Source organism: Anomaloglossus baeobatrachus, unplaced genomic scaffold (genome assembly GCF_048569485.1).
Source record: "Anomaloglossus baeobatrachus isolate aAnoBae1 unplaced genomic scaffold, aAnoBae1.hap1 Scaffold_2424, whole genome shotgun sequence".
NCBI lineage: Eukaryota > Metazoa > Chordata > Amphibia > Anura > Aromobatidae > Anomaloglossus > Anomaloglossus baeobatrachus.
Genome location: NW_027442054.1, coordinates 52,810 through 71,800, shown reverse-complemented (window position 1 = coordinate 71,800; position 18,991 = coordinate 52,810). Strand labels below are relative to the sequence as shown.

The following is an 18,991-nucleotide window of genomic DNA, read 5'->3' as shown; positions in this document are numbered from 1 at the left end:
CCAGACCAGGGTCCGGAGGGTCCCTGTGAAGGTGGGTCTTTAACGCCTCTTCTGGCTACATCGTGCCAGGGGTTGCAGACTGCTTTAACAGAAGGTGTCAGTCTTGAGGCGCTGGGTGACCCCACAGAGGTGAATGTTTCCGAAAGGGAAAGGGTCCTGTGGGATCCAGGGGAAATTACAAATGGGCGAACGGGGTACCACAGGAATGTGCTATCCCTAGCGCCCTCTAAAGGGGGGAGGTGTGAGGATTATGCTGAAATATATCATGAGAGTTATGACAGAGGTCAGTTAGCTGTCACTGTACATATCCCCAACTTACCCCCCTTTGCACCTCAGCCAGAAGAAAACAAATCCTGCTCTGCCAGAAATCTGCAACTAGGAAGGTGTCAAAATCCAATTAGGATAGCTCTTGAACCAGCACACCCCCTGTGGAGTGAATTGCCCTACACAGGAGGTGGGAGGGGAGCTCCAGGTTTATAACCTAAAGGTACCCTCACACACAACAACTTACCAGCGATCCCAACAACGATACAACCTGATAGGGATCGCTGGTAAGTTGCTAGGAGGTTGCTGGTGAGAGGTCACACAGTCAGACGCTCCAGCGATCCCACCAGCAACCTGACCTGGCAGGGATCGTTGGAGCATCGCTACACGGGTTGCTGGTGAGCTCTCACCAGCAACCAGTGACCAGCCCCCAGCCAGCAGCGACGCACTGAAGCGATGCTGCGCTTGGTAACTAAGGTAAATATCGGGTAACCAACCCGATATTTACCTTGGTTACCAGCGCACGCAGCTACACGTGCAGAGAGCAGGGAGCAGCGCACACCGCTTAGCGCTGGCTCCCTGCTCTCCTAGCTACAGTACACATCGGGTTAATTACCCGATGTGTGCTGCAGCTACATGTGCAGAGAGCAGGGAGCCGCGCACACTGCTTAGCGCTGGCTCCCTGCTCTCCTAGCTACAGTACACATCGGGTTAATTACCCGATGTGTACTCTGCTACACGTGCAAAGAGCAGGAGCCGGCACGGACAGTGAGAGCGGCGGAGGCTGGTAACAAAGGTAAATATCGGGTAACCAAGGCCAGGGCTTCTTGGTTACCCGATGTTTACCGTGGTTACCAGTTTCCGCAGAAGCCGGCTCCTGCTGCCTGCACATTTAGTTGTTGCTGTCTCGCTGTCACACACAGCGATCTGTGCTTCACAGCGGGACAGTAACAACTAAAAAATGGCCCAGGCCATTCAGCAACAACCAACGACCTCACAGCAGGGGCCAGGTTGTTGCTGGATGTCACACTAAGCAACATCGCTGCTACGTCACAAAAGTTGTTCGTTAGCAGCGATGTTGCTAGCGATGTTGCTTAGTGTGACGGGGCCTTTACTTCAAACGTCTCCTCCAGGCGAGTCGGAACTGTCAGAAGAGTTTCGATATTGGGGGTACATCGCCCCCACAAACAAGACAGGCATATTTTCATACTCCTTAGGGCCAGGCGCACGTAACACATATTTCGGCAAAACTGTATGATGTGTGTAGCCCTCCATAATTAATAACTGGCCACAGGAAGCCTGCAGGACTCTCATATTTCCTATCAAAATGGAAATCAATTCACAACAACAAAAATGAGAGTCATATCTTCTGTGTGAGAAGCCCAGGGGCAGAGCTAGGCTGGGAAATATAACGTTATTCTCAGCTAGCAGCAGGGGGAGGGAATTCCCAGCCAGGATGATGTCACAAGGGGGGCCGTATGAGCCCAAGACAGAACAGATAAAAGGTAGGCACAGGGATCTGCGCATCGTCTTCACTCGGGGGTCATGCGTACTACACACATGGGAGGAAGTTCATGAAACCCTGGTCCTACAGCGCCCCCCGTGGCCAGACGCATAAGGTAACTGCTTGAACTGACTGTTTGTGACCACGTCTTATTTGTAAATGTACTCTGACATATCTATATATATTCTGTAAATTCCATATTGTATATATTAAGATAACAGAAAGTAGTAGATAGGGATGTTAAACCGCGCCACTGACTCAGCCGATCCAGGAGATTAATGGATAGGTGTTGCTTTAATTCATTACACAGATCAGGTCAACGCGTTTCGGGAGTCGCAGCTCCCTTCATCAGGACAGTCTGGCAAGCAAAACACATCTGCTGTACAGGGAATACTTCCAGCAATATATACCTTACTGATGACGTCATGGTCCGCCCACTTCTGAAAAAAATCGGCGGGAATCCATATATAGAAAAAAATGTGTATGTTTCATCTCTATTACATTCAGCCTTTCTTATAGTACGTCACTTTGCCCTTGTCATATCTGTCCTGACGACTCAGAGGTTTAAAATAAAAATGAATTACAAAGAAAATAAAAACATATGTTTGTGCAAAATCTATATGCGTCTCTCTCTTTTTCATATGGTGTCAAAAAAAGTTCATGGGGAACCCATGTAAATGTGCACCTCAACCATCGCAACATTACCTAGAACCTGCTTAGGAAGGTATCAATTTAATCAAAGCGGCCGGAATGTGATCGTATAGTCCGCCCGTACCATATGGGAGGTGACCGTCGGGATGTGTTCAAAAAACGGGAATCATTATAAGGAGTACTACAGGGAAAAAAATATATATATATATAATGAAAAAAGGCGTAGCTAAGAGGATCAATTATCCCATAAATGAAAAAATATACATATATATATATATCTACATTATGTGATATTCACTGGATAGAAAAAAATTTTTTTATATATATAAATTGGATTAATAAGAAGAAGGGGATCACAATAATATACCTTAAAGAACGGTGCCATTGTCTGAGACCCAAAAACCTAATTAAGCCTAAGCTCCATGGCGGGAACATAAAGCAAACCAAGGACGCTATAGTATCTTGTGTGTAAGTGCAGGTTTAAAAACCCTATCCCTATGATTGTTAAATGCCTCGACCAACCCGCTAGTGCGGGTCAAGCTAAGGGAAAGAACACCATCAATGTTTTTTAATCGGAAACCAGCATTACATCACCATGTAATCTAGATTAATTTTATTACCGATCTGTGGAATAGTAAAAAAATTTTTTTATATTTATTATTATTTACTTGACTATACCCGGTTACTAAGTGTAGGAAAAAATACAAACAACTATTTGGTGAAGGTATGGAAATAGTATAAAAAGACTGAATTATGCCGTGAGGGTGAATAAGTACAACATGGGAGGAAAAAATCAGGTGCACATGTCAAGATAACCTCTTTCGAGGAATGTGCGCAGACCTCTGCTGAGTGAAGGTAAGGAGCTAGTGTAAAATTGAGGTTGAATAAAGTTCAAACCCGTGGGAAAAATTCCAGTGCGCATGTCAAGTCAACCCTCTCTCGAGGAAAATGTCCAGATCTCTGTTCAGTAGAAATATGGAGCTAGTATGAGAGGAGCTATACCGTGCGGGTGAAAGAAGTACAAAATCGTGGGAACAATTCCAGTGCGCATGTCAAGGAGATCCCTCTTGAGAAATCCGTTTCTCTGAAGCTATGTGTGGTCTGTAGTGTGTCACAAAAACCTTACAACTGTTATATCTCTAGCTATTATTAAGAATAAATATATGTACATATGAAGAAAGTAATTGTGTATAAAAGTGTATAAAATTATGTTAAAACCTGAAGCTATGACCTGATCAAATTATTACAATAAATTCTTAAAATTATTAAAATAATGACTACCTGACAGGATGTAATTCCTCTAAAAAAATATATATATAAAAAACTAAAACATCATAAAAATACATAAAAATACATGAAAAATACATAAAAATTAGATTAGTGAAAACTACATAGGAACTCATAGTCCATGATATTCTCTAATCAGGGAAGATCCATTGCTTGTTAGACGGCGGCCCTGAGCAATACTATCCTTGGGGACATCATTGTCATTTCTCTTACAACACAGGTATATCATTATTAAAGGGACTTTCTTTCGGGAAAAACTAGTGAACTAATAAAATAGATCCGTTACTTCATTGAGCCCAAATGGTTTTAATGTGTTAAGTTTATAGATCCAATAGGTCTCTTTCCTCTTTAGAGCATCAATACGATTGTGTGAAAGAGGGGTTATCTGTTCGATCGGGGTGATCCTGATCTTTGCTCTCCCATTATGCTCCATAGTGATGTGTCTCGACAGACCATGTAACATGAATCCTATTTTAATGTTGTGTCTGTGCGAGTTTAACCTCTTATGCAGTGCCTGTATTGTTCTCCCAATATATTGTCTATCGCATTCACATTCAATCAGGTATATCACAAAGTCAGACTGACAATTTAAACGTGATTTGATGGAAAACACTTCCCCCCCCGTTTTAGAGCAAAAATTGACTCTTTGATGTTGAATTGACCTACAGCATAGACAATTCTTAGAGAAACATTTGAACGATCCCTTAGTATTATCCATGGCTTCCATGGGTTTATTTTCTCTGAGCCGGCTAGGAGCTAACTGGTTTTTTAATGTCGAGGCTCTTCGATAGGTGATCCCAGGCACCTCTGGGATAGCATCCTTCAGAAAGGGGTCATTCCGAAGAATACCCCAGTGTTTACGGATAATACTCTTGATCAAATCCCCATCGTTACTGTAAGTCGTCACAAAATTGGACGAAAAATTTTCACTCGTGTCCTTCATCCCGTGACTGTTTGAACTTACTAAATCTTTCTGTGTAAGTTTTTTGTTGATCTGGTATGCCTTCTTAATTAATGGTATAGGATAGTCTTTCTCCAAAAACCTTTCTCTCAGGATATTGGCTTGTAGTTCAAAATCCCTATCTAAAGAACAATTCTTTCGGATTCTTTGGAACTGATTCTTTGGGATATTTTGTAACCATTTATTGTAATGGCTGCTAGTAAAATGAATATAGCCATTGCTATCAACTTTTTTGAAGAAAGTTTTCGTATGGATAGCTCCTTCATTATGTGATATAGTCAAGTCTAGGAAATCAATGCTATCCTTATTTATAATAGGGGAGAAAATGAGACCCCAATTATTATTGCATATTTGTCCTAGGAATTCATTCACATTATTTTGTGAATTGTCCCAAATCAGGAACAGGTCGTCGATGTACCTTTTATAGACAATCACATGCTTGAAAAATACCATGTTGTACTTATTCACCCTCACGGCATAATTCAGTCTTTTTATACTATTTCCATACCTTCACCAAATAGTTGTTTGTATTTTTTCCTACACTTAGTAACCGGGTATAGTCAAGTAAATAATAATAAATATAAAAAAATTTTTTTACTATTCCACAGATCGGTAATAAAATTAATCTAGATTACATGGTGATGTAATGCTGGTTCCCGATTAAAAAACATTGATGGTGTTCTTTCCCTTAGCTTGACCCGCACTAGCGGGTTGGTCGAGGCATTTAACAATCATAGGGATAGGGTTTTTAAACCTGCACTTACACACAAGATACTATAGCGTCCTTGGTTTGCTTTATGTTCCCGCCATGGAGCTTAGGCTTAATTAGGTTTTTGGGTCTCAGACAATGGCACCGTTCTTTAAGGTATATTATTGTGATCCCCTTCTTCTTATTAATCCAATTTATATATATAAAAAAAATTTTTTCTATCCAGTGAATATCACATAATGTAGATATATATATATATGTATATTTTTTCATTTATGGGATAATTGATCCTCTTAGCTACGCCTTTTTTCATTATATATATATATTTTTTTTTCCCTGTAGTACTCCTTATAATGATTCCCGTTTTTTGAACACATCCCGACGGTCACCTCCCATATGGTACGGGCGGACTATACGATCACATTCCGGCCGCTTTGATTAAATTGATACCTTCCTAAGCAGGTTCTAGGTAATGTTGCGATGGTTGAGGTGCACATTTACATGGGTTCCCCATGAACTTTTTTTGACACCATATGAAAAAGAGAGAGACGCATATAGATTTTGCACAAACATATGTTTTTATTTTCTTTGTAATTCATTTTTATTTTAAACCTCTGAGTCGTCAGGACAGATATGACAAGGGCAAAGTGACGTACTATAAGAAAGGCTGAATGTAATAGAGATGAAACATACACATTTTTTTCTATATATGGATTCCCGCCGATTTTTTTCAGAAGTGGGCGGACCATGACGTCATCAGTAAGGTATATATTGCTGGAAGTATTCCCTGTACAGCAGATGTGTTTTGCTTGCCAGACTGTCCTGATGAAGGGAGCTGCGACTCCCGAAACGCGTTGACCTGATCTGTGTAATGAATTAAAGCAACACCTATCCATTAATCTCCTGGATCGGCTGAGTCAGTGGCGCGGTTTAACATCCCTATCTACTACTTTCTGTTATCTGCTACTCTTGGGTCCGCTGCCGTGGCTTGGATACTTTTATATGCTGTTATAGGCGTTGTGACTTTCACAACCCCTATAGGTGAGTAAGACCACCCTCCTTGATTTTCCCCAATTTTCTGGGGTAAGACCCTATTGCGCTTTCTTTCCACAGTGTTTTTCTCTGACTGTTTCGGATCTGGTGTGACCAGCTCCCTTGGTGGATATAGCTGCAGAGGGTCGTTTGACTATATAATGGATTATTTCAACAACCGGTTGTCCTCTAGGGAAAAACTAATCCTACAAACAGTAGGTACCCGTGAATTGATCAATACTGACTGTGATTTGGATCTACCTAATGTCTATTCAGAGGAGGATACTTTGAGCATGAAAAGACTGTTTGTACGATTGGAGGATCTTTTGAAAGAAGAACTCCGCTTTGGGTTGGATGCCCGTTTTCTGACCATCTATATGGAAGAGAAGTTGTGCCCTAGGGGCTTAAGGATTAAACATGACTCTCCTTTCCCCTCTGATCCGGTTTTTTCACTGGAATGGGAGGGGATCCTTAATGATTGTATGAGGAATATGCTACAATGTTTATATAAGAAAAGAACTATGATTGCCAATGAGGCCACTGCTAAAATTGAGGATCTGTATAAAGAACTCAGTCATTTTGAATTGCACCCTGAATATAAAATAGCCAATTCCGATATTAACACTAAACTCACACAAATGGAACAAGATACGATTTTCAGAAAGTCGAAAAAATTACAGAGAGACAGGCAGGACATGATTCCCTCAAAATCCCAGGTTCCTATCCCTCGTGATTCGTCCAGAGAACCGGTTAATCGCAGGCTCAGGATTAATAGCTTCAATAGCAAAAGCTTTTTTAACAGCAAGTTCCATAAGAGCAGAAAAGGATCTTTATCCTCATCTAGGAATGAGATGGTGGGCCCTATTCCCTTGAACTCTGAGACGACCCCTATTCATCAGACTCCCATAAATTCTGATGCAAGGGGATCACAATTCAAAATAGTCTCCATTGAACCTCCAGGGGGAAATTTAAACATGGCACCTAAGGAAGTGGTTCCTAGTGAACCGTCCAATGAGATTTTGACAGACGTTCCTAAAAATGATGGCAAAGTGAGAGATTTTGAGAGTACTAAAAGACAACTCGAATCTTTAAGGATTCAGATTGAAAGAATCCGTAAGGAAAGAGATATAGCCTTAGAAAAAGAGTTCAATAATTTGATCCCCCTAGATGAACCTGACAAGGATTTCATAGATCTCCTTGAACTATCGACACATGAGGAGTTCATTCCCCTACCAGAGATACCCAATGTTAATGAACCGATGACTATCCTATCTCCTAGGGCCCCCCCTAATATAAGCCCTAAAATTAACACGATCACCATTGATAACTCCCAAAAAGGTAATACTTGTGTTCCTTTTTTAGCCCTAGCCAAAAAGTCACAGAGCCACATAACCCACTTTCTGACACCAAGAATAGGAAAGAGAAAAAGCACTACAGAGGATCCAGGGCTGGAATTAGGGTCAAACAAAAAAGAGAGAAGAGATCCACTACACGAGACACTAATATAGGGATTTTCAATCTATCTGATCACCCGCTATCCAAAGGGGAGCTTAAAGTTCTCAGGAAAGGCTTATCCTTCTGTCCTGCCACTAATGCCAATGACTTCGAGTTGTATTTGGACTTTCAGAAGTATGTGAGGAAACTGACTCTAACAAGACATTTTGAGATACATAAGACTCGCCCTAATATGGACCTGGAGAGTCCTGATAATAATTTTTATCATACGGATTTGAAATCAAAATCCAATTTTTACCCTATACGCAGCAAGGGTCACCATCTACAGACGTTCAGTGATTTAGTTTTGGAAGAATTTAAAAAACTCTCATGCTATAGGAATTCAATAAGAACTAATTTAAATATGGAGGAGAGAAGAGCTTTACTCTCTTTAAAAAATAATCCTGACCTAGTGATTAGATGCGCTGACAAAGGAGGTGGGGTCGTAGTACAAAATAAAGTAACTTACATACAGGAGGCACTTAGGAACCTATCGAACCCTCTCCATTATGAGACTGTGGACATGGCCATTTATAATCAAGCTATTATTGAGTACCATACTTTGATTAATAAAGCGGTCAAAGAAGGAATATTAAATAAGGATGAGGCTAAGTTTCTCAATATTAAAGATCCGAAACTAGCCTTTTACTATCACCTACCGAAGATCCATAAGGATCTGGAGAATCCCCCTGGGAGACCTATCATTTCAGGTATAGATTCATTGACTGCAAATCTGGCAGCTTATATTGACCGCATTATGAGAAGTCATGTCACCAACTTGAGGAGCTATCTCCGTGACTCCACAGAGCTCATTAATATAATTAAGAATATTGAGTGGAAAGATACGTTTGTTTTTGTAACCCTGGATATCTCAGCCCTGTATACTAACATCTCCCACCGATTGGGAATAGAGTGCTTCAGACAATTTCTATTAGTGGATGAACGTCTGCCGGAAGGACAAAAAAACTTCCTCCTTGAAGGAATGAGGTTTATACTATGTAATAACTACTTCACTTTCCGAGACACACTGTACCACCAATGCTATGGGACTGCGATGGGGTCCAAAGTCGCACCTACATACGCAAATCTGTTCATGGGTATGTTTGAGTTATTATACATTTTTGGGTCGGTATTATTCAAGCATGTGATTGTCTATAAAAGGTACATCGACGACCTGTTCCTGATTTGGGACAATTCACAAAATAATGTGAATGAATTCCTAGGACAAATATGCAATAATAATTGGGGTCTCATTTTCTCCCCTATTATAAATAAGGATAGCATTGATTTCCTAGACTTGACTATATCACATAATGAAGGAGCTATCCATACGAAAACTTTCTTCAAAAAAGTTGATAGCAATGGCTATATTCATTTTACTAGCAGCCATTACAATAAATGGTTACAAAATATCCCAAAGAATCAGTTCCAAAGAATCCGAAAGAATTGTTCTTTAGATAGGGATTTTGAACTACAAGCCAATATCCTGAGAGAAAGGTTTTTGGAGAAAGACTATCCTATACCATTAATTAAGAAGGCATACCAGATCAACAAAAAACTTACACAGAAAGATTTAGTAAGTTCAAACAGTCACGGGATGAAGGACACGAGTGAAAATTTTTCGTCCAATTTTGTGACGACTTACAGTAACGATGGGGATTTGATCAAGAGTATTATCCGTAAACACTGGGGTATTCTTCGGAATGACCCCTTTCTGAAGGATGCTATCCCAGAGGTGCCTGGGATCACCTATCGAAGAGCCTCGACATTAAAAAACCAGTTAGCTCCTAGCCGGCTCAGAGAAAATAAACCCATGGAAGCCATGGATAATACTAAGGGATCGTTCAAATGTTTCTCTAAGAATTGTCTATGCTGTAGGTCAATTCAACATCAAAGAGTCAATTTTTGCTCTAAAACGGGGGGGGAAGTGTTTTCCATCAAATCACGTTTAAATTGTCAGTCTGACTTTGTGATATACCTGATTGAATGTGAATGCGATAGACAATATATTGGGAGAACAATACAGGCACTGCATAAGAGGTTAAACTCGCACAGACACAACATTAAAATAGGATTCATGTTACATGGTCTGTCGAGACACATCACTATGGAGCATAATGGGAGAGCAAAGATCAGGATCACCCCGATCGAACAGATAACCCCTCTTTCACACAATCGTATTGATGCTCTAAAGAGGAAAGAGACCTATTGGATCTATAAACTTAACACATTAAAACCATTTGGGCTCAATGAAGTAACGGATCTATTTTATTAGTTCACTAGTTTTTCCCGAAAGAAAGTCCCTTTAATAATGATATACCTGTGTTGTAAGAGAAATGACAATGATGTCCCCAAGGATAGTATTGCTCAGGGCCGCCGTCTAACAAGCAATGGATCTTCCCTGATTAGAGAATATCATGGACTATGAGTTCCTATGTAGTTTTCACTAATCTAATTTTTATGTATTTTTCATGTATTTTTATGTATTTTTATGATGTTTTAGTTTTTTATATATATATTTTTTTAGAGGAATTACATCCTGTCAGGTAGTCATTATTTTAATAATTTTAAGAATTTATTGTAATAATTTGATCAGGTCATAGCTTCAGGTTTTAACATAATTTTATACACTTTTATACACAATTACTTTCTTCATATGTACATATATTTATTCTTAATAATAGCTAGAGATATAACAGTTGTAAGGTTTTTGTGACACACTACAGACCACACATAGCTTCAGAGAAACGGATTTCTCAAGAGGGATCTCCTTGACATGCGCACTGGAATTGTTCCCACGATTTTGTACTTCTTTCACCCGCACGGTATAGCTCCTCTCATACTAGCTCCATATTTCTACTGAACAGAGATCTGGACATTTTCCTCGAGAGAGGGTTGACTTGACATGCGCACTGGAATTTTTCCCACGGGTTTGAACTTTATTCAACCTCAATTTTACACTAGCTCCTTACCTTCACTCAGCAGAGGTCTGCGCACATTCCTCGAAAGAGGTTATCTTGACATGTGCACCTGATTTTTTCCTCCCATGTTGTACTTATTCACCCTCACGGCATAATTCAGTCTTTTTATACTATTTCCATACCTTCACCAAATAGTTGTTTGTATTTTTTCCTACACTTAGTAACCGGGTATAGTCAAGTAAATAATAATAAATATAAAAAAATTTTTTTACTATTCCACAGATCGGTAATAAAATTAATCTAGATTACATGGTGATGTAATGCTGGTTTCCGATTAAAAAACATTGATGGTGTTCTTTCCCTTAGCTTGACCCGCACTAGCGGGTTGGTCGAGGCATTTAACAATCATAGGGATAGGGTTTTTAAACCTGCACTTACACACAAGATACTATAGCGTCCTTGGTTTGCTTTATGTTCCCGCCATGGAGCTTAGGCTTAATTAGGTTTTTGGGTCTCAGACAATGGCACCGTTCTTTAAGGTATATTATTGTGATCCCCTTCTTCTTATTAATCCAATTTATATATATAAAAAAATTTTTTTCTATCCAGTGAATATCACATAATGTAGATATATATATATATGTATATTTTTTCATTTATGGGATAATTGATCCTCTTAGCTACGCCTTTTTTCATTATATATATATATATTTTTTTCCCTGTAGTACTCCTTATAATGATTCCCGTTTTTTGAACACATCCCGACGGTCACCTCCCATATGGTACGGGCGGACTATACGATCACATTCCGGCCGCTTTGATTAAATTGATACCTTCCTAAGCAGGTTCTAGGTAATGTTGCGATGGTTGAGGTGCACATTTACATGGGTTCCCCATGAACTTTTTTTGACACCATATGAAAAAGAGAGAGACGCATATAGATTTTGCACAAACATATGTTTTTATTTTCTTTGTAATTCATTTTTATTTTAAACCTCTGAGTCGTCAGGACAGATATGACAAGGGCAAAGTGACGTACTATAAGAAAGGCTGAATGTAATAGAGATGAAACATACACATTTTTTTCTATATATGGATTCCCGCCGATTTTTTTCAGAAGTGGGCGGACCATGACGTCATCAGTAAGGTATATATTGCTGGAAGTATTCCCTGTACAGCAGATGTGTTTTGCTTGCCAGACTGTCCTGATGAAGGGAGCTGCGACTCCCGAAACGCGTTGACCTGATCTGTGTAATGAATTAAAGCAACACCTATCCATTAATCTCCTGGATCGGCTGAGTCAGTGGCGCGGTTTAACATCCCTATCTACTACTTTCTGTTATCTGCTACTCTTGGGTCCGCTGCCGTGGCTTGGATACTTTTATATGCTGTTATAGGCGTTGTGACTTTCACAACCCCTATAGGTGAGTAAGACCACCCTCCTTGATTTTCCCCAATTTTCTGGGGTAAGACCCTATTGCGCTTTCTTTCCACAGTGTTTTTCTCATATTGTATATATTGTAGTATCTCGTGTGCCCGTAAGGCGATTAAAATATATATAATTTAATCTTGGGCTGTTCTGTTATCTCGATCCTGAATTCCACGTCTGTGGGCTCGGCGTAATAGTTATCGTAATTGGTGGCAGTGAGTTTATGCCAAGGATCATTGTGGGGTATTCAGTGAGATCAGGGGAGGATTAGATATATTCCGCTCACAGGAGTCGGGGGAATATATACCCCACACTCACCGGGAACCCTTCAATCATTGGCATAGTAAAATAGCGGCCTCCTTGCGTATTGTCGGGCAATTCCATAATTCTCCTGACTATAAGAGGGGCGCTAGAGAGCGAGTCACATGCTCTATCGGGTGGAAAGGGGGGTGTAACTTCCACTTCCTCCCCCTTTTCCTGACAACAATACTTTTATTTTAGTATTGGTTTTTGGAACTCAGACTGTGTTTTAGTAAGAGCAAGCCACTATGTAGGTTCTGTAAGATATGAAACCCCCAAAATTACACTAGGTGGCTGATTGGAAAGTACTGGAGTTGAGGAAGAATTTGTGCACCTGACACCAAGAATTAATAAAAATTGGATAACACTGACACTGTGTGTTAGTTGCAGCAAGCCACTAGGTAGGTTCTGTGAGATATGAAGCCCCTCAAAATATGCTAGCTTGTTGCTAGGAAGGTACTGGACTTGAAGCAAAAGTTGTGACCCTGACACAGAGTAATAATAAAAATTGGGTAACACTGAGACTGTGTGTTAGTTGCAGAAAGCCACTAGGTAGGTTCTGTAAGATATGGAGCCCCCAAAAGTATGCTAGCTTGCTTGTAGGAAGGTACTGGCCATGAGGCAGAAGTTGTGCCACTGACACCTAGTATTACTAAAAATTTGGTAACACTCAGAATGTGAATTGAGATGGTGGCTGACAGGCACTACACTACACCTGAACCCGTTGTTTTTACAATTTTGGGCCCTTTTTTTGTAAGTTGTAATACCTATTGCTAGTAAAACAGACACAGAGATAGCAGATGTCAGGATAGCTTTAAATCTCTCCCTGCCTGTGAGTAAGCTGTCCCTATATCACACACTGCAGGAACAGACCGTATGCAGCACTAAGAAAAGGATTTTTTTTCTTTTGCAGCAGTTCTATGATTTACACAGCAGCTAGCACATAGTGGACACTGTCTTCAGCCCTTAAAAAGGACTATTTTGGATTGTGCAGCAGGAACACTATCTCATACAATAACCTGAACTGTCCCTATACCTGTTTCTATGATTTACACAGTCGCTAACAGCTAATGCTAAATATCTTCAGCCCTTAGAAGGACTAGTATTAGTTGGCTGGAAAAATGCTGTACCGCACACAGTACATGACACTGTGCAGCCAAGCCAATCACAGTAACACCACAACAAAGATGGCTGCGGCGTTACTGTGAGGGCAAGCAATGTCAGATGTGTTCATTGGCTGGAAAAAGGCGCCATTAAGTGCAGAAACGAAAATGAAAGTATTGGAGGAAATACCATATTAGGCGTCGGATACCGAATACCTTTAATACCCCATTATCCGTCGAATACCGAATAGTGGCGAATATATTCGTTCATCCCTAATAATGATGTAATGTGATCACATCAGAACCTCTCACCTCCCCGGTCATATCCTCTGTTATTCCCATAGATAATGATGTAATGTGATGACATCAGAACCTCTCACCTCCCCGGTCATATCCTCTGTTATTCCCATAGATAATGATGTAATGTGATGACATCAGAACCTCTCACCTCCCCGGTCATATCCTCTGTTATTCCCATAGATAATAAGGTAATGTGATGACATCAGAACCCCTCACCTCCCCGGTCATATCCTCTGTTATTCCCATAGATAATGATGTAATGTGATGACATCAGAACCTCTCACCTCCCCGGTCATATCCTCTGTTATTCCCATAGATAATGATGTAATGTGATGACATCAGAGCCTCTCACCTCCCCGGTCATATCATGTTATTCCCATAGATAATGATGTAATGTGATGACATCAGAGCCTCTCACTTCCCTGGTCATATCCTCTGTTATTCCCATAGATAATGATGTAATGTGATGACATCAGAACCTTTCGCCTCTTCGGTCATATCCTCTGTTATTCCCATAGATAATGATGTTATGTGGTGACATCAGAGGCTCTCACCTCCCCGGTCATATCCTCTGTTATTCCCATAGATAATGATGTAATGTGATGACATCAGAGCCTCTCACCTCCCCGGTCATATCCTCTGTTATCCCCATAGATAATGATGTAATGTGATGACATCAGAGCCTCTCACCTCCCCGTTCATATCCTCTGTTATTCCCATAGATAATGATGTAATGTGATGACATCAGAGCCTCTCACCTCCCCGTTCATATCCTCTGTTATTCCCATAGATAATGATGTAATGTGATGACATCAGAGCCTCTCACCTCCCCGGTCATATCCTCTGTTATTCCCATAGATAATGATGTAATGTGATGACATCAGAACCTCTCACCTCCCCGTTCATATCCTCTGTTATTCCCATAGATAATGATGTAATGTGATGACATCAGAGCCTCTCACCTCCCCGGTTATATACTCTGTTATTCCCATAGATAATGATATAATGTGATGACATCAGAGCCTCTCACCTCCCCGGTCATATCCTCTGTTATTCCCATAGATAATGATGTAATGTGATGACATCAGAACCTCTCACCTCCCCGTTCATATCCTCTGTTATTCCCATAGATAATGATGTAATGTGATGACATCAGAGCCTCTCACCTCCCCGGTCATATCCTCTGTTATTCCCATAGATAATGATGTAATGTGATGACATCAGAGCCTCTCACCTCCCCGGTCATATCCTCTGTTATCCCCATAGATAATGATGTAATGTGATGACATCAGAACCTCTCACCTCCCCGGTCATATCCTCTGTTATCCCCATAGATAATGATGTAATATAATGACATCAGAACCTCTCACCTCTCCAGTAAGATGGAAGATTATCTCCAGACTCAGGTTTAATATCTTCTCCATAATTTGGTCTTTGTCCTTATTCATCTTTCTTGGGTCAAACAGGAAAAATCAAAAGAAAACGACAGAAGATCCTTTATTGTAAAGAGGATGAGATGATGAGAAAATCAACAAAAGGCAGGGTCTGTCGCTCTCTCTCCCCCATGTGTAGTGCGGGGTCTGTCGCTCTCTCTCTCCCCCATGTGTAGTGCAGGGTCTGTCACTCTCTCTCCCCCATGTGTAGTGCGGGGTCTGTCGCTCTCTCTCTCCCATATGTAGTGCGGGGTCTGTCGCTCTCTCTCCCTCATGTGTAGTGCGGGGTCTGTCGCTCTCTCTCCCCCATGTGTAGTGCGGGGTCTGTCGCTCTCTCTCCCTCATGTGTAGTGCGGGGTCTGTCGCTCTCTCTCCCTCATGTGTAGTGCGGGGTCTGTCGCTCTCTCTCTCTCCTCCATGTGTAGTGCGGGGTCTGTCGCTCTCTCTCCCTCATGTGTAGTGCGGGGTCTGTCGCTCTCTCTCCCTCATGTGTAGTGCAGGGTCTGTCACTCTCGCTCTTCTCCATGTGTAGTGCGGGGTCTGGCGCTCTCTCTCCTCATGTGTAGTGCGGGGTCTGTCGCTCTCTCCCCCATGTGTAGTGCAGGGTCTGTCACTCTCTCTCCCCCATGTGTAGTGCGGGGTCTGTCGCTCTCTCTCCCCCATGTGTAGTGCTGGGTCTGTCGCTCTCTCTCCCTCATGTGTAGTGCGGGGTCTGTCGCTCTCTCTCCCTCATGTGTAGTGCGGTTTCTGTCGCTCTCTCTCCCTCATGTGTAGTGCGGGGTCTGTTGCTCTCTCTCGCCCCCATGTGTAGTGCGGGGTCTGTCGCTCTCTCTCTCCCTCATGTGTAGTGCGGGGTCTGTCGCTCTCTCCCCCCCATGTGTAGTGCGGGGCCTGTCGCTCTCTCCCCCCCATGTGTAGTGCGGGGTCTGTCGCTCTCTCTCCACCATGTGTAGTGCGGGATCTGTCAATCTCTCTCTCCCCCATGTGTAGTGCGGGGTCTGTCGCTCTCTCTCCCCCATGTGTAGTGCGGGGTCTGGTCGCTCATTCTCCCCCCCATGTGTAGTGCGGGGTCTGTCGCTCTCTCTCCCTCATGTGTAGTGCAGGGTCTGTCACTCTCGCTCTTCTCCATGTGTAGTGCGGGGTCTGTCGCTCTCTCTCCTCATGTGTAGTGCGGGGTCTGTCGCTCTCTCCCCCATGTGTAGTGCAGGGTCTGTCACTCTCTCTCCCCCATGTGTAGTGCGGGGTCTGTCGCTCTCTCTCCCCCATGTGTAGTGCGGGGTCTGTCGCTCTCTCTCCCTCATGTGTAGTGCGGTTTCTGTCGCTCTCTCTCCCTCATGTGTAGTGCGGGGTCTGTTGCTCTCTCTCGCCCCCATGTGTAGTGCGGGGTCTGTCGCTCTCTCTCTCCCTCATGTGTAGTGCGGGGTCTGTCGCTCTCTCCCCCCCCATGTGTAGTGCGGGGCCTGTCGCTCTCTCCCCCCCATGTGTAGTGCGGGGTCTGTCGCTCTCTCTCCACCATGTGTAGTGCGGGATCTGTCAATCTCTCTCTCCCCCATGTGTAGTGCGGGGTCTGTCGCTCTCTCTCCCCCATGTGTAGTGCGGGGTCTGTCGCTCTCTCTCCCTCATGTGTAGTGCGGGGTCTGTCGCTCTCTCTCCCTCATGTGTAGTGCGGGGTCTGTCACTCTCTCTCTCCCCCATGTGTAGTGCAGGGTCTGTCGCTCTCTCTCCCTCATGTGTAGTGCGGGGTCTGTCGCTCTCTCTCCCCCATGTGTAGTGCAGGGTCTGTCGCTCTCTCTCCCTCATGTGTAGTGCGGGGTTTGTCGCTCTCTCTCCCTCATGTGTAGTGCGGGGTCTGTCGCTCTTTCTCCCTCATGTGTAGTGCGTGGTCTGTCGCTCTCTCTCCTCCATGTGTAGTGCGGGGTCTGTCGCTCTCTCTCCCTCATGTGTAGTGCGGGGTCTGTCGCTCTCTCTCCCTCATGTGTAGTGCGGGGTCTGTCGCTCTCTCTCCTACATGTGTAGTGTGGGGTCTGTCGCTCTCTCTCCTCCATGTGTAGTGTGGGGTCTGTCGCTCTCCCTCCCTCATGTGTAGTGCGGGGTCTGTCGCTCTCTCTCCTCCATGTGTAGTGTGGGGTCTGTCGCTCTCTCTCCTCCATGTGTAGTGCGGGGTCTGTCGCTCTCTCTCCTCCATGTGTAGTGTGGGGTCTGTCGCTCTCTCTCCCCCATGTGTAGTGCGGGGTCTGTCGCTCTCTCTCCCCCATGTGTAGTGCGGGGTCTGTCGCTCTTTCTCCCTCATGTGTAGTGCGGGGTCTGTCGCTCTCTCTCCCTCATGTGTAGTGCGGGGTCTGTCGCTCTCTCTCCCTCATGTGTAGTGCGGGGTCTGTCGCTCTCTCTCCCTCATGTGTAGTGCGGGGTCTGTCGCTCTCTCTCCCTCATGTGTAGTGCGGGGTCTGTCGCTCTCTCTCCCTCATGTGTAGTGCGGGGTCTGTCGCTCTCTCTCTCCCCCATGTGTAGTGCGGGGTCTGTCGCTCTTTCTCCCTCATGTGTAGTGCGGGGTCTGTCGCTCTCTCTCCCTCATGTGTAGTGTGGGGTCTGTCGATCTCTCTCCCTCATGTGTAGTGTGGGGTCTGTCGCTCTCTCTCCCCCATGTGTAGTGCGGGGTCTGTCGCTCTCTCTCCCTCATGTGTAGTGCGGGGTCTGTCGCTCTCTCTCCCTCATGTGTAGTGCGGGGTCTGTCGCTCTCTCTCTCCCTCATGTGTAGTGCGGGGTCTGTCGCTCTCTCTCTCCCTCATGTGTAGTGCGGGGTCTGTCGCTCTCTCCCCCCCATGTGTAGTGTGGGGCCTGTCGCTCTCTCCCCCCCATGTGTAGTGCGGGGTCTGTCGCTCTCTCTCCACCATGTGTAGTGCGGGATCTGTCGCTCTCTCTCTCCCCCATGTGTAGTGCGGGGTCTGTCGCTCTCTCTCCCCCATGTGTAGTGCGGGGTCTGGTCGCTCATTCTCCCCCCCATGTGTAGTGCGGGGTCTGTCGCTCTCTCTCCCTCATGTGTAGTGCGGGGTCTGTCGCTCTCTCTCCCTCATGTGTAGTGCGGGGTCTGTCACTCTCTCTCTCCCCCATGTGTAGTGCAGGGTCTGTCGCTCTCTCTCCCTCATGTGTAGTGCGGGGTCTGTCGCTCTCTCTCCCCCATGTGTAGTGCGGGGTCTGTCGCTCTCTCTCCCTCATGTGTAGTGCGGGGTTTGTCGCTCTCTCTCCCTCATGTGTAGTGCAGGGTCTGTCGCTCTCTCTCCCTCATGTGTAGTGCGGGGTCTGTCGCTCTTTCTCCCTCATGTGTAGTGCGTGGTCTGTCGCTCTCTCTCCCCCATGTGTAGTGCGGGGTCTGTCGCTCTCTCTCCCTCATGTGTAGTGCGGGGTCTGTCGCTCTCTCTCCCTCATGTGTAGTGCGGGGTCTGTCGCTCTCTCTCCTCCATGTGTAGTGTGGGGTCTGTCGCTCTCTCTCCTCCATGTGTAGTGTGGGGTCTGTCGCTCTCTCTCCTACATGTGTAGTGTGGGGTCTGTCGCTCTCTCTCCTCCATGTGTAGTGTGGGGTCTGTCGCTCTCCCTCCCTCATGTGTA

The 18,991-nt window shown here is 43.9% G+C and overlaps 1 protein-coding gene across 1 annotated transcript in view; it reads right to left on the bottom strand.

Moving 5' to 3' along the window:
* The window catches only part of LOC142262028 (uncharacterized), a 49,223-nt gene that overhangs the window by 23,952 nt on the left and 6,280 nt on the right, over window positions 1–18,991 (bottom strand). The window contains exon 2 of the mRNA XM_075332151.1: window positions 15,326–15,407. Within this exon, the coding sequence (XP_075188266.1) occupies window positions 15,326–15,403 (78 nt within the window). The 5' untranslated portion in view covers window positions 15,404–15,407. The remainder of the gene's footprint in view (window positions 1–15,325; window positions 15,408–18,991) is intronic.